The sequence below is a fragment of the Xiphias gladius genome, chromosome 17, assembly GCF_016859285.1.
Source record: "Xiphias gladius isolate SHS-SW01 ecotype Sanya breed wild chromosome 17, ASM1685928v1, whole genome shotgun sequence".
In the NCBI taxonomy this organism is placed as follows: domain Eukaryota; kingdom Metazoa; phylum Chordata; class Actinopteri; order Istiophoriformes; family Xiphiidae; genus Xiphias; species Xiphias gladius.
In genome coordinates this window covers 3632088-3645816 of record NC_053416.1, presented here as the reverse complement: position 1 = coordinate 3645816, position 13729 = coordinate 3632088, and the positions used below count along the sequence as shown (strand labels likewise).

General features: G+C 43.4%; 1 protein-coding gene across 1 annotated transcript; it reads left to right on the top strand.

Moving 5' to 3' along the window:
- Nucleotides 1–13676, top strand: LOC120802837 (dual specificity protein kinase CLK4-like). The gene is made up of 13 exons (XM_040151007.1): nucleotides 1–51; nucleotides 7655–7766; nucleotides 8281–8375; nucleotides 9223–9385; nucleotides 10044–10110; nucleotides 10233–10346; nucleotides 10420–10586; nucleotides 11380–11474; nucleotides 11624–11744; nucleotides 11915–11997; nucleotides 12332–12411; nucleotides 13342–13432; nucleotides 13521–13676. Exons 1-13 carry the CDS (start codon nucleotides 1–3, stop codon nucleotides 13674–13676), a joined length of 1395 nt encoding a protein of 464 aa, XP_040006941.1.
- The last annotated feature ends 53 nt before the right edge of the window (nucleotides 13677–13729 follow it).

Below are 13729 nucleotides of genomic sequence, written 5' to 3'. Positions count from 1 at the left end.
ATGATGTGGCTCTACGTCCAAAGGCCTTTGCGCTTCTTCTACTTCCTAGCAGTGAGTAAACAATTATTTCATCTTAAGATAAGACTGGCATTATTTTTTGTTTTTATTATTGTAAACAATTCCCATGAGCCAAAACCAACAATTAATTCATCCCTACAGATGTCTGTGTAGCCTCAGCTTATCTGAGCTCATGTCCTCCGCCATAAATGTCCTAAAAACTATTAAAACACACTGTTGAATTATGGTCCATATAATCGCAGTGTCTCCCAGTTTGATTCCAGCTGGACACCTTTGTTGTGCACGTCATCCGCTTTGGCCTCTCTCAGTGTTTCGTGCCAAGATCTACTGTCAAATAAAGGCAGAATGCTGAAGAAACACTCTCAGTCTATTTCATGCTAGCATCTGTGTGATGCTGAAGGTAGGCACAGCGGTGCGTTGAGCAGCACGCTAACATCAGCATGCTAACATGATGCTCCCACTGACAAAGTAAACATGCTGATGTTTAGCAGGAATAAAGTTTACCGTCTTAGTGTAGCGTGTAAGCATGTTAACATTTGCTAATTAGCGCTAAACACTAAATCCAGCTAAGGCTGATGGGAATTACGTTTTTCAGGTATTTGGGCATAAAACAAAGCACTGGACAAGGTGATATATTACACTGACGTTGGCACTAAATGAAAAGTGAAGGAATCACCAAAATACAATTCGTCCTGTGGAGGATATAAATGTGTGTAGCAAATTTCATGGCAATCCATCCAGTAGTTGTTGAGATATTTCAGCCTGGAACAACACCAACACTGCCATCCCTGGAGCTGCTAGTGTGGCTAAAAAAAACATACGTGTTCTGTTAGGGTGACATATTCCTTCACTGCAATGAACATGGCAAGCGCAGTTCGATCCTGTCCGCCAGTCAAACTATCTAAGCAGTGTAAATAAGAAATAAAATGTCTCTTGCCGACATCTCCCCATAGCTTCTCCTCGGAGTAAAATAAAGAATAGACTTCGGGCTCAGCTCAAACTTTTTGTGACAAACTATAGAAAGGAAAGCCTCTGAAACAACAACGATAACATACAGCAATAATGTGTATGGACCCACAGCTGTGGACCCGGATCATGAGTGACACTGTGTTTACGTGGAGCCAATAGTCGTGTAGGAATTGCGGGTTGAACGTGTATTCAGTGTCCTGTATGATTCATAAAATACATCATGCAATCCCCTGCATCATCGTGCATCAGCAGTTCCCGATCAGACACTGTACACTATGTTTTCTCCTGAGGGATGAAAGAAGAGCCCCTGCTGGTTCAGGCCAGGGGTCGAGGCTGCAGCAGCTCCCCGTGTCCCTTTTCACTGCAGCTGGCTGAAGATTTTACTGCCTAGAAGTACGCAGGAATGTCCACGTCTTGGTTTTCTGTGGGACATAATGTTTTATTGCACCACGGACGCCATTTCTGTCTCTCCTTGTTTGGAAGCTAAGCAAGCGGGGCAACAAGTGTTTGTGTTCCCCCTGGGGAGGATTGGTAGGAAGAAGAAGAGGAGGAGGTTATGCTATTCAAACAGACCAGCAGGAGCCCAAATAGCACAGAACCAGCAGAGAGGTGCAGGAGGAGACATCACAGCTTCAATAATAAAGACAGGTAAGCAGAGAAATTCCTTTCACCAAACAGCAATACCTCCAAAGTCCAGTAAGAGCAGGAGCCTCTCTTCTGCTTCAACATGGGTTTGACTGATGTACAGTTTCTGGAAGCTGAAGAAGAGATTTTTGAATTAAAGATGCTAGTAACTGGTTTTTTTGTGCTTATGTTCAAAAATCTTAAGCTGATCTTTTTTTTTTTTTAAATGCCTCCATTCCCATGATTTCACACTTGTCAAAATGGAAAACACAGCACTGATGTAGTAAAACAACTCCACTAAAACCCATACTAATCAAATATAGCTCTCATATCGAAACCACAGAGAGACAGTTGGAAAGGTGTTTACTCAAAACGGCTATTGATCATTCAAAGTTAAATGTTTTTAACTTTGTTATCAACAGCTGTTGGAAGGAGCTTTTTGAAATTTCTCTAAGATGAGCCCTACCCTGTTTGTCTGGCACAGCTTTTATTTACCCAATTTAAATTAAAAGCATTGTCTTGGTGGTACCTCTCCATTTTAACATTGTAGTACAGTATATGTTGACTTACATGGTTCAGGAAAACAGGGCAGTACAAGACCTGCATTACCTGTACTTCAGGGACCTGAAACGCTTTTTTACCTTTACCTTAAGAAAGTAATTTAATAAGTGCTTACGCCATGACTATTTACCAAAGGCAAAAAAAAAAGAGAAGCTGTATTCAAATCTTAATTAATTTTATAAAGATTGCTACAAAATTTTATTTACCATGGTTTTTCCCGGTAACAAATCTGGTTAGATCTGTTTCACCAGTCAGAGTTAACAGACGGGGTATTGAGAGATTGAATTGATGTTAAGCTGCCCGTATTAGAGCTACATGCCTTCGCGTCAGGAACGTGGCTCAGTATCCTTGGTATGCTTCATGAATTAACACACTGCACTCCACAGCATGCAGTGCGGTTAGCGGGCAAAGCGCTCATCGTTGGAGCTGTGTGTGACGATCAGTTTGCAGAGTTAAGGCTGATGTTAGATGTCGTCTAAGAGTATTTTCAGCCATATCAGATGAACTGTTGAACTACAACTGATAGGCCCTGATAAGCCCCTTCAATTAAAGCTATCAGTCACCTATCTTAACCATTTGGATTGAATCTAATCATATTACTTTCAAAGTAGGATTGCGCCAAAGCTTAAAGGTGCTATATGTAAGTTTTTGCTATCGATACATAGCCAGCATTAAGAGCCGGTTCCTTGCCAAGAGCTTCAGCCATCGTTGGACTGAAGGTAGACTCGACGCTACGGTTACTCACCGTTGCAAAGAAGTGTTATGACCCGGGGGGTAGCTGGTCAGCATGCTGACGGCAGAAGAAGAAAAGAAGTGATAGAAATAGAAGCAAAACATGAGTTAACACGGGCTTTGCTTGCCACCACTGGAGACAGCTCTTGTTGAGTAAAGGAATGGAGTTTGATGCTGAACCCGCAGCATTTCTTTTTGACCGCTAAGTAAACAGCTGTTGATGCTGACGTTCGCCATGTAGCGATAGCAAAAACTTACATATAGCCTCTAAAGAACCAGCAGTGCCTCAGGAGAGTGTGAACAGACAGTCAGTAAATTTTTCCTACACTTTGGTCCAGAGCAAAAATCCCGTCCTCAGTAGAACTGTACTTATTGGTTATTTGTTCAAATGAGTGATTTTTTTTTTCTCGTGGAAAACAATTTTTTTTAAAAGACGGTAACACAGACAACAGCAATTATAAAAGAAAAGATACGGTACGACATTCAGAGATGGGGGTCTGGCCATTGACAGATTTCTAGCAGCATGGTTTACATACTGCAGATTAGGAAAAACCCTGTCCTTCCGATAGGGGTGTCAGATCAGAAAAACATTTATATGGGTATAAGAAACAATGAATTTGCATGTTTAATTTGGAGGATTTGTTCTAGAGAGCAGTAAAAGACACATCTGGTCACCAAGCTCACAATTCTGCTTCCCAGGTCACTAATGGAGAGATAAAATTAGATGTTTAGGTTTGTAGATAAAATCAGCAGTTTGAGTCATTTTGGAACAGCTCATTTTTAATGTCATTTAAATGTCAAGGAGACAAAAATCAATCCCTGTAGAACACCACACAAAGGATTTACTGAAAAGGAGGATTCCCTTACCAAAACAAAGAAAATTCTATTATCCAAGAAAGACTAAAACAGTATAAGATAAAATCACCAGTGATGCCAGCCCAGTTTTGAAAGCATTCATATAAATTAGCGTGTTCTGGATACAGCGAGTCTTGCCGGCTGCAGTTGGAAGGGGCCGCCTAACTCCGGCCATAATAGTACCTCGTTGTGCCCATCAAGCTGTATGCAGAGCGAAACCCTCTACACTACTGGCAGTGGCTTGCAAGTAGTGAGTGTTGGAGGATCTTAAGTGAGTGACAACGGTCCTGCACGTTGTCAGAGTCGTCCTCAGCTCTGATTTACAGTCGATCAGACACAGCTGTGCGGGGTGGCATGGAGGGACGCATCTATTCCTGACTGAGGGATGAGGAGAACCCTGCTCTGGAATGACTAACACCCCTTCACATTGTTGGCTATAAAAAGCAAAGCCCCTTGGCATTTCATAGGCCAGTCAACCAAAACATGTAAATATTTCACTATTATGAAAGGAAAGTTTTTGCTAACTCTCTACATTCTCCCACTTGGAAATATGTGGAGAAATCTGTAAACTGCTGCAGGTTGTAGGTGGCACTGACGTTCAACTGCTGTTGCAAGGGTAAGAAGACACAGCGATGGCGTGGGCATACGGCAGAAGGGGAGGAGGAGGTGATGAAACAATGAATAAGAAATAACACGGAGGGAGAGAATAACCCCCGCTGTGAAGGGCATGTCCACTATTTCAGGACGAGGGACAGGGAGCGACAGAGGAGCAGTTTTCATTGCATGAAGATACAAAAGAAGTATTGACAAGCGTAAAGCCCACGGTCCAGGGAATGCACATCAGTGAGCCAGACTGTTGCACTGGGCGGCATGTCGTACTAGTTTATTTTGAGCCAATCCATCATACACTGCACAGCTGCCGGAAAAAGGTTCTAGAGAACTAAAGGCTAAATATAGGTCCTTAAAATACAGTGGCAAGAAAAAGTACGTGAACCCTTTGGAATGACCTGGTTTTCTGCATTAATTGGTCCTAAAATGTGATCTGATCTTCATCTAAGTCACAAGTATAGACAAACACGATGTGCTTAATTCAATAATGCTCAGACTATCTTACTGATTCACGTATTTATTGACCACAGTAAACATTCACAGTGCTGGTGGAAAAAGTTGAGTGAACCCTAGGATCTAATAACTGGTCGAACCTCCTTTGGCAGCAATTTCCCAAAACAAGACAGCCGCCCTGATATTAACCTGTAAGACACCTTGATAAAATTGGGAATTCATTTTCCCCTCGATGATGGTGAGCTTTCCAGGCCCAGAGGCAGCAAAGCCTCTGGGCCGCGCTTCACCGTTGGGGATGATGTGTCCATGTTGGTATGCAGTGCCCTTTGAGCACCATACATAGTGCCGCGCGTTCTTCTTAAACAATTCAACCTTAGTTTTTTTCCAGTCCACAGAACATTTTCCCAGTAGCGTTGTGGAGTGTCAAGGTGATCTTTCGAAAACCTCAGGCATGCAGTGATGTTTTTGTTTTTTTGGAGAGTGGCAGCTTCCTCTGTGGTGCCGTGCCATGGACATCGTGCTCCATGCAACAATGCAGCACGAGTTTCTTTTCTACCCCGCTAATCATCCTGCCTTGTGCCTCTGGAGTCATCTCAGCTGGACGACCACTTCTAGGGAGACTGGCCAAAGAACTAAATCGTCTCCGTTTATAGACAGTTTTGCCTGGACCGATGAACATCTAAACTTACTGAGATGAATCTGTAACCCATTCCAGCTTCATGCAAATCAGCAATTCTTGACTTCAAATCTTCTGAGATCTCTTTTTTTGCGAGGTATGGTTCACATCAGCGGGTGCCTCGTGTGAACCGCGAACTCAAAACGTGTTTCTTATCAGTCAGTAGCTCTGACCCATGCCTCAGATCTTGTTTCGTTGACCGTACTCCAGGTTTGTTAACTCCTAATTCCAATTACTTTTTCGCTTATATCACGGGCCGAGCTGTTCACGGACTTCTTTCAACCTACACTGTGAATGTTTGAAAGACGTACTCAGTATGGACAGTATTTTTATTTGTTAATATAGATTTGTTTGTTTAGAATTGTAACTTGGATAGAGATCTGACCATATTTTAAGACAAATTTATAATTAAATGCAAATAATTCCAAAGGGTTCACTTACTTTATCTTGCCACTGTTCATACTATTCACTTCTGATTGAGTAATGTTTGCTAAAAACTACAGTGTCCAGCTGGGTAATTAACTATTTACCCTTTTTAGAAATTAAACAAAATATTTGTGATCTTTTTTTAAGTGTGACGTCTTCAGAGGGAACCAACAGATCTTTTTTCAAACTGCATTCACCCATTTCTTTGTAATATGTTGTTTACAACAGCCAGTTGTTTATAACATTCTTCTATTCTTGTTTCTACTCTATTTTACTTTGCCATATCCAGTGACTGCTCTAATAACCTAATTTCCCCACCGGGACCATTATGGTTTCATGTTTTCTTCTGCCCCCTGTGGAAGCTGCCCTGCTAGATGGGGGGGGGGGGTCGTAACTAATCCTTCTCCAAAAGGCCAGGGAAAGCCCTGGAGATACAGTCACCAATAGGTTTTCAGGTTGGAGGGGTCTGACACTATGTATAGCTTTGAAAACATAGAGGAGGGCATCAAGGGTTGAGGATACAGGGAAACCTTTGCTCCCTGTAAATCAAAGGCTGTGGAGGAAGGAGGGTTTGAATACCAGGCAGAGCACAGAGGATGAGCTATGAATCATTTCTGCTTTTACAAAGTGTGGCAGAACAGCAGAGAACAGAAAGAGGAAGACGTTGAAGAGTTTTTGACCTCTACTCTTAGGATCCAAGTTCTTCGTTGAGGTGCAGCTCGTAAGTTATAATGCTCCCCGTGACTAATTTACAACCACTTTACTTGTACCAGTATGGAACAGCATGTTGATAGAGTTATACGTTTAGATATCCAAAGAATGTGTTTCTAGTCTGTAGTCGTTTTTAGATTCCGGTGACATTTGCTACAGACATTTTGGTCCTCAGAGGATGAATCCCAATGACCTCCCCAGATGATGCCCTCTTATTTATTTAATTTAATTTATTTTATTTTTTTTAAAATAGACCAAAACTTCAGTACAGGTTGAACGATAGCGCTGACGTTAACATCCAAACAGCGAGCATGCTAAGGGGGGATTCTGTCGTTAGAACACTCCATAACACCCCACATTAGCATAACATTATGACAGCATAATAACATGCTGTACACAGCCATACATAATGCCAGTGCTATGAATAATGAATGAATAGATTTGTGGATGCATTAATCAGCAGCAAACCAAACTTCTGACACATATACCCACCAACATGTTACAGGACAACTGCTGTACCTCATGCAAGATTAAACACGCAGGCAGATGGTATATATAAAATCCCAAAAGATCTCCAGCAGTACAGGATCTACGTAAATACATGCCTGCAGTTAATGCAATAGCTGTTGTTGTAAACAAATGCAAAGAAAGATAACCGAAACATAACCAAAACAATCTCCACATACTACATAAACCACTTCATTTAGCAGATTATAAGACTAATTCATTCGTTCAACCCAACTAATTAATTCAACTCATCTGTGCTTACAGATTAATGCTAAAGTACAAAATTATTAAAATTATTATTATTAACAGATAAGAGTTAAGTCGTTTTTGACAATGCAGAGCTGATCCTGACAAGCTGAGTCTGAGCTAAAGTAGCAACAGCTTAGGGAAAGCCCGTCTGATTTCCTGTGGCGCCACTCTAAGGCCAAACCTTACATATTTTGCCCTGCCAGCTGTAAGGGTCTCACATGACTAAACCCTCTGCCTGTGTTTTTCTCTCTCTTACCTGACCAGTCATCCTCAGACCTCCGGAGGCTGGAGCGGGGAGAGAAAGAGGGGGTCGCGCAGCCCAGCGTGGACAGCAGTACTATGGGAAGGAAGGACAACGACTGTGGTTCCTGGAGAGGTAACATTACTTATGCTCACGTCTAGTGTAGCTCACACTGAGTCAGTATGTAGGAGCTTCTTACTCACGGACACTTCAACATGATGTACGAGAAGAGAAAGAGAAAGGTTTTTCCCTCCTTTTTTTTGTTTTTTTTGTTTTTTTCTTCCATTGGAGATAATCGACTGTTTCTGGGCATTTACTGTTGCTCATACCTGCCCATTATTATTCATCTTAGAGGGACAGTTAAAAGGAGTTATAAGGATGGAAATAATTTGCTCTTCGTTAGCAACAGCTCGTATGATTTTTACTCATAAAAGAGAAAAATACGAGCTCAACAAATAAGTACATAGTAATAGGCTACCTAAAAGTATAATTGTGTATTACACAACAAGTTTATTTAAATTTTCTTCATAAGTGTGCGTCTGCAGCAGTCTGAATCTGAATCAGGCTGGTGAAAGTGTTTACAGTGACTGTTTTAACTGTATTCACACAGCGGGAAAATCCGCTCTCTGTCTTTCTACTCTGCCGGTAGATGGTGATGACCCCAAGACAGACCTCCACACAGACGGACAGACCGGACGCTTCGACCGGCGAGCACACCGCACCGCCACAGAAACCGATAACTCGGTACAATTCTCTTCTTCCTGTTTATCCCCCTCCTTCTCCCTGATTCTATAAGTATCTGTATTCCAGATGGACTGAAATAACGGTTTTAGTTTGTTGCTTATTAAGACCAAAGAGTGTCACCTAATTCTGCAACAGCAGCCTCTCATGTAACAAGACTGTCTTTGGTAATGCGGCATTAGTGTTTGTTTTTCCTGTCAGTCCTCTTAACAAGCAAGTTGCCCATCAAGTAAATTTCCAAAAAAGCCGGCGTAGTCCTCGAAATAAAATGGGCTCTTCATATAAACTATATTTTAGCCTTCGCTCTTTTTGCTGTCTGTGTTTATCCCACTGAGGCCAATTTGAACTTTGGTCACAGTTTGGTTGGAAACATTTCCCACTTATCATTGGCAAATAAGTGTTGTTTGGACCTCAGGCAGACGTATCCAGTTATAAATCTATAGTAGCCAAAGATTAGACAAAATAATTAAAGACTAAATTTTATACAGGCACAAACGTATTACCTTAAATTGTGAGCCTTGGTGCTGCCCGACCTGTTTCTTATATGAGTTTCGTGGCTTCTTTTTCACTTGTATGGTTTTATCTTAATACACAAGAGGACAGGCCTGGGGTTTTCTTCCTCCCCTTGGTAGTTTTCGTTCCTCTGTATGATATGAGTTCAACCTGTCCCTCATGGGAAAGGAAGTCTTTTTTTGTCACAAACAAACTGACGCTTTTGAAATTGTCACCCCGTCTTTCTCGTGCCCTGTCTTGTCCATATGTCTGGATCACGACCGCCAACACCATATACCAACGCACGCCTTCGGCGCTTCATCCTCCATTTGCCGCGCGTGTCAAACGTTAACCACAGCCTGAGGACGACTCGCTGCGCCTTGAATCTGCTCTTCTCGGTGACAGCGCCGTCAGTGCTGACGATGACGGAGTAAAGAGGAGTCGCAAGGGAGAGAGCGTTGAGGACGATGAGGAGGAGGGCCACCTGGTCTATCACGTCGGCCTTGTGATGAAAGAAAGATGTACTCAACACCTTCCTTTATCTTTGGTGTCGTTTGTTTGTCCTTGTCATAGCTTTGAAGTGTCGAGTTTCTAACATGGCAACATGAAGGTAACATTGCGTTCACACCACAAGCAACTCCAGAAATAGTTTTGCCTCTATTGGTGCAGAGAAGTTGGCTGGAAGTGACGATACACTCACATCCTTCAGTACTCACGGCCTAAGATTTCCACAACAACATCGTCAAGTAGCTCCAGCTGGACCAGTACTGATGAGGCTGCTAGTGGCGTGAACACGGCGCTTGTCATTATTCATTAGACTCACTGTCTAATGAATAGAAAAAAAGCGGAGGAAAGTGTTTGAAAGTACGTAGCCTTTTTTTAATTTAACAACATTAACTGCATTAGCTTGTTCAAGCATGAAGCAAGAAATAAGAATGAGAGTAAATGTCTTTTGAAAAACAGAAGTTGGTCTGTATGTTCTGGAGTAAGGGTGAGGAAAAGGGTCCAACGTACAGTACGTTCAAGTACATCCTGTTTATTTTCAGCCTCCTTCAAACATCCTTTTGTGGCGGGTCAAATGTTTACTTGTTTTTTTTGCACTAACCATTGCATGAGCCCTTTAGTACGTCGCTGCTTACACTACTGGCCCTTATTTAAGGTCTGTCTCTTTGTTCCTAGATGAGGTGGTCTCTACGCTGGGAGCAGGAGCCTTTGCAAAAGTGGTGGAGTGTATTGACCGGGACAAGTAAGAAAACCAGAAACAGTTTAATCATCGTGTAAACTGAACGCAAGAGAAGCCTTTTTTGTGGGATTAGTGAAGTTTTTTTTTCGTCTTTGTGTGTGTGCGTGTGTGTGCGCGTTCAACAGAGATGAGCATGTAGCTGTGAAGATTGTGAGGAACACGGAGTGTTTCCGTGACGTAGCGAGGTCTGAGATAGCAGTGCTGGAGGCGATCAACAGCCTGGATGATGACAACAGATTGTGAGTGTTTATTCTTCTGCTTCTTTGGTTATTTAAATGCCGTGTTTATGGATCACTTCCTCTCTCCCACCAGTGCCTGCGTGAGGATGCTGGACTGGTTCGAGCACGAAGGTCACATCTGCATCGTGTTCGAGCTGCTCAGCCTCAGCACCTTCGAGTTCCTCCGACGGAACGAGTTCCTGCCGTTCAGTGTGGAGCAGATCCGGCACATGGCCTTCCAGATCTTCAGAGCCGTCTGCTGTGAGTCGTGTGTGTGTATGTGTGTGTGTGCGCACGTGCGTTTTGACACCTTTCCGTCAGCCCTGTGACCTCTGACACCTGACCTCCTCGTTGACGGTGACTGGTTCCTCACGTCGACCACCATGGACAAAACTGAATCTGAAATATTCCACATTTCACAGCAGAAATATCCAAATACAATAAGGTGCTAAAACAAACAGTTTAATTATCAATTGGTTAATCAACTGAAAATGAATTATAACTTCAGTGATCTATTAATAAGTTTTCTCAAGTATAAAGTAAAATAAAAGATGTAAATATTTAGATGTATCCTGCTTTCTTCGGTTTTATCCAACTGTGAATACAAAATGAATAATTCTGAGGTATTTGACTGTTCCTGTAAAAAAAGAAATCACAATAACTTTTGGACTTTGATGGACATTTTTCATTACTTATGACACATTACAGAGTAAATGATCCATCAATGAATCATTTATCATAGCCAGTAGATCAGTTGGATCCATTCAGCTCCATTGTTTTTTGGGTGGAGTCAGAAATCGCAGGGACAGACATCATGAGACCAGGACATATAAAACCAAAAGTATCTGCACAGAAAGAGGAAGGTAGGTGAGAAGATCAGAGCAAAGCAACATGGTCGCCATTTTCGCAACTTTTCTCTCTCATACTAATTACAACAATATGAGGAAAGACCGGTAACCGTTTCCTGTTCAGCTCACTCAGGTCTGTGCTGGACTGAGAAGAAAAAAACCTTTAACGCAGAATTTAAGCGTGTGTTTTTCGGTGTGTGATACAGTCCTGCATCGAAACAAGCTGACCCACACAGACCTGAAACCGGAGAACATCCTGTTCGTGTGCTCTGACTGCGACTACGAGTACAACGATGAGACGGTAAAAATTTTGTACACACAGGTGTCTGCCGTCAGAAAATACCAGCTAAAGCCTCAGAGTGTCCTGCTGTCATTTCAAGGTTTGCCAAGTAGTAAAGGATGTTTAGCAGTGTGTGTGTGTGTGTGTGTGTGTGTGTGTGTGTGTGTAAGAAGAGGAAACTGAGGAGCCTGGATGTGAAGGTGGTGGATTTCGGCACCGCCACATTTGACCATGAACACCACGAATCCCTGGTGTCGACACGCCACTACCGAGCTCCAGAGGTCATCCTGGGTACACACACAACTGACACACTCACACAATTACTAAACAGGACCGGTTTAGCTGCATGTCAAGTAATCCATGTGACTGTGTGTTTGTGCTCAGATCTGGGCTGGAACCAGTCGTGTGATGTTTGGAGTCTGGGCTATGTAAATGTGACTGATCCATGTGTTTGTGCTCAGATCTGGGCTGGAACCAGTCGTGTGATGTTTGGAGTCTGGGCTGCGTTCTCATGGAGTTTTACCTGGGACGTACACTCTTCCCCGTACGTACACACACACACACACACACAAAACCGCACATGTGGTATATGTATGTCGTTAGAGGACCCTCACTCACATAATGTATTTGCCAGCCCCTAGCCCTGAACTAAACCAAATTCTAACCAGAACCTTAAAACCAAGTCTTAAACCTCAGTCACAAGGGACCACAGTCCTCAGAAGAAGTGAAGATCGCCCAAAATGTCCTCACAAGGCAGAAATATCCTGTAAAACTGAAATTGTCCTCACAAAGATAGCAATATAAGCCCACACACTTGCACGCGCACACACGCACACACAGAAACAGCAGTAAGTTCATCTACCTGTCTGTTGTTTCAGACCCACGACAGTAAAGAACATCTGGCGATGATGGAGAAAGTCCTGGGACCGATCCCCCCCCACCTGCTGAAACAGACCAGGTAATCACAAACACACACACACACACACACACACACACACACACACACACACACACACTGAGTCGCCAATAAACCTCACCTGCATGTCTTTGGACTGAGGGAGGAAGCCGGAGAACCTGGAGGAAACCGGCACAGTCACGGGGAGAACCCGGAAACTCCTTGCTGTGAGGCGACAGTGCTAACTACTGCACCGTCTTGCCGCCTAATACTCAGTCCACTCTTTTAGAGACCCACTGACACGGTGCAGAACCAGTGCAGAACCAGTGCAGAACGCACAAAAGACCTAACACTCAAGTCTGCAGCTTCAATCTGTTTTAGCTTTTCTTTTTTGTTCCCTGGCGGCACAGACTGTATAGTTGGTTCACTGTATTTTATTCTGAAACAATGATTGATGTAAATTTAGGCTAGAAGTAAAAAAAAAGAAAAAGGAAGTACTGCTTTGTCCCTAAATTAATTTGAGTTGTAAACATTAGCTTATAAGTGTTTGGATCAGTTTAGAATTAGTGCGCAATTCATCCATCCATTGTCAAATCTGTTTGTCCTGCTCAGGGTCAATGTGGCAAAAGGGTGAGCAGAGTAGGCCAGCTATCCCTTTCCCTGGAAACATCCTCCTTGGATCCCCAAGTTCTCTGAGGCCAGTTAGGAGTCGATCTAGGTCGGCCTCAGGGTCTCAAGGTTCAGTCATACCCAGGGAGACAGCCGCTAGGTGTCCTTACTTGGTTCCCAATCCACCTGACCTGGCACAAAATTAGATCACTGTGCACCTGCAGTGAAACGACAAAACATAACAGCAGGGGTGAGCCGTGTCCATCATTATCCACGGTGACGGCTGTTTCCTGCTTATGAGTGAAAGTGTCAAGCGCCACAGTTTATCTGTCAGTCTACCTGCAACTAACTGTAACCCATGTTTATGCACTGCATTGTGCGTAGAAAGCAGCACTTCGTGCACAACGAGCGTCTGGACTGGGACGAGCACAGCTCCTCTGACGATTACATCGGGAAACACTGTAAACCGCTCAAGGTACGCAGCGCCCATACCGGCCGGTCAGTCGCAGCCGTGAGGTGGAGGTGGCAGCGGCAGGGAGTGAGCGTAACTGTTTGTCTCTCAGCAGTACATGCAGAGGAAGAGCGAGGAGGAGAGGCAGCTGTTCGACCTGCTCGGCTGCATGCTGGAGTACGACGTCCGCAGACGGATCACCCTGGAGGAGGCGCTGTGGCACCCGTTCTTCAGCCCAATGAGGACGCAGAAGCATCAGCGCAGTTAGCACACACACACACACACACACACACACATAAATACATTCAGCATCTACCTCAG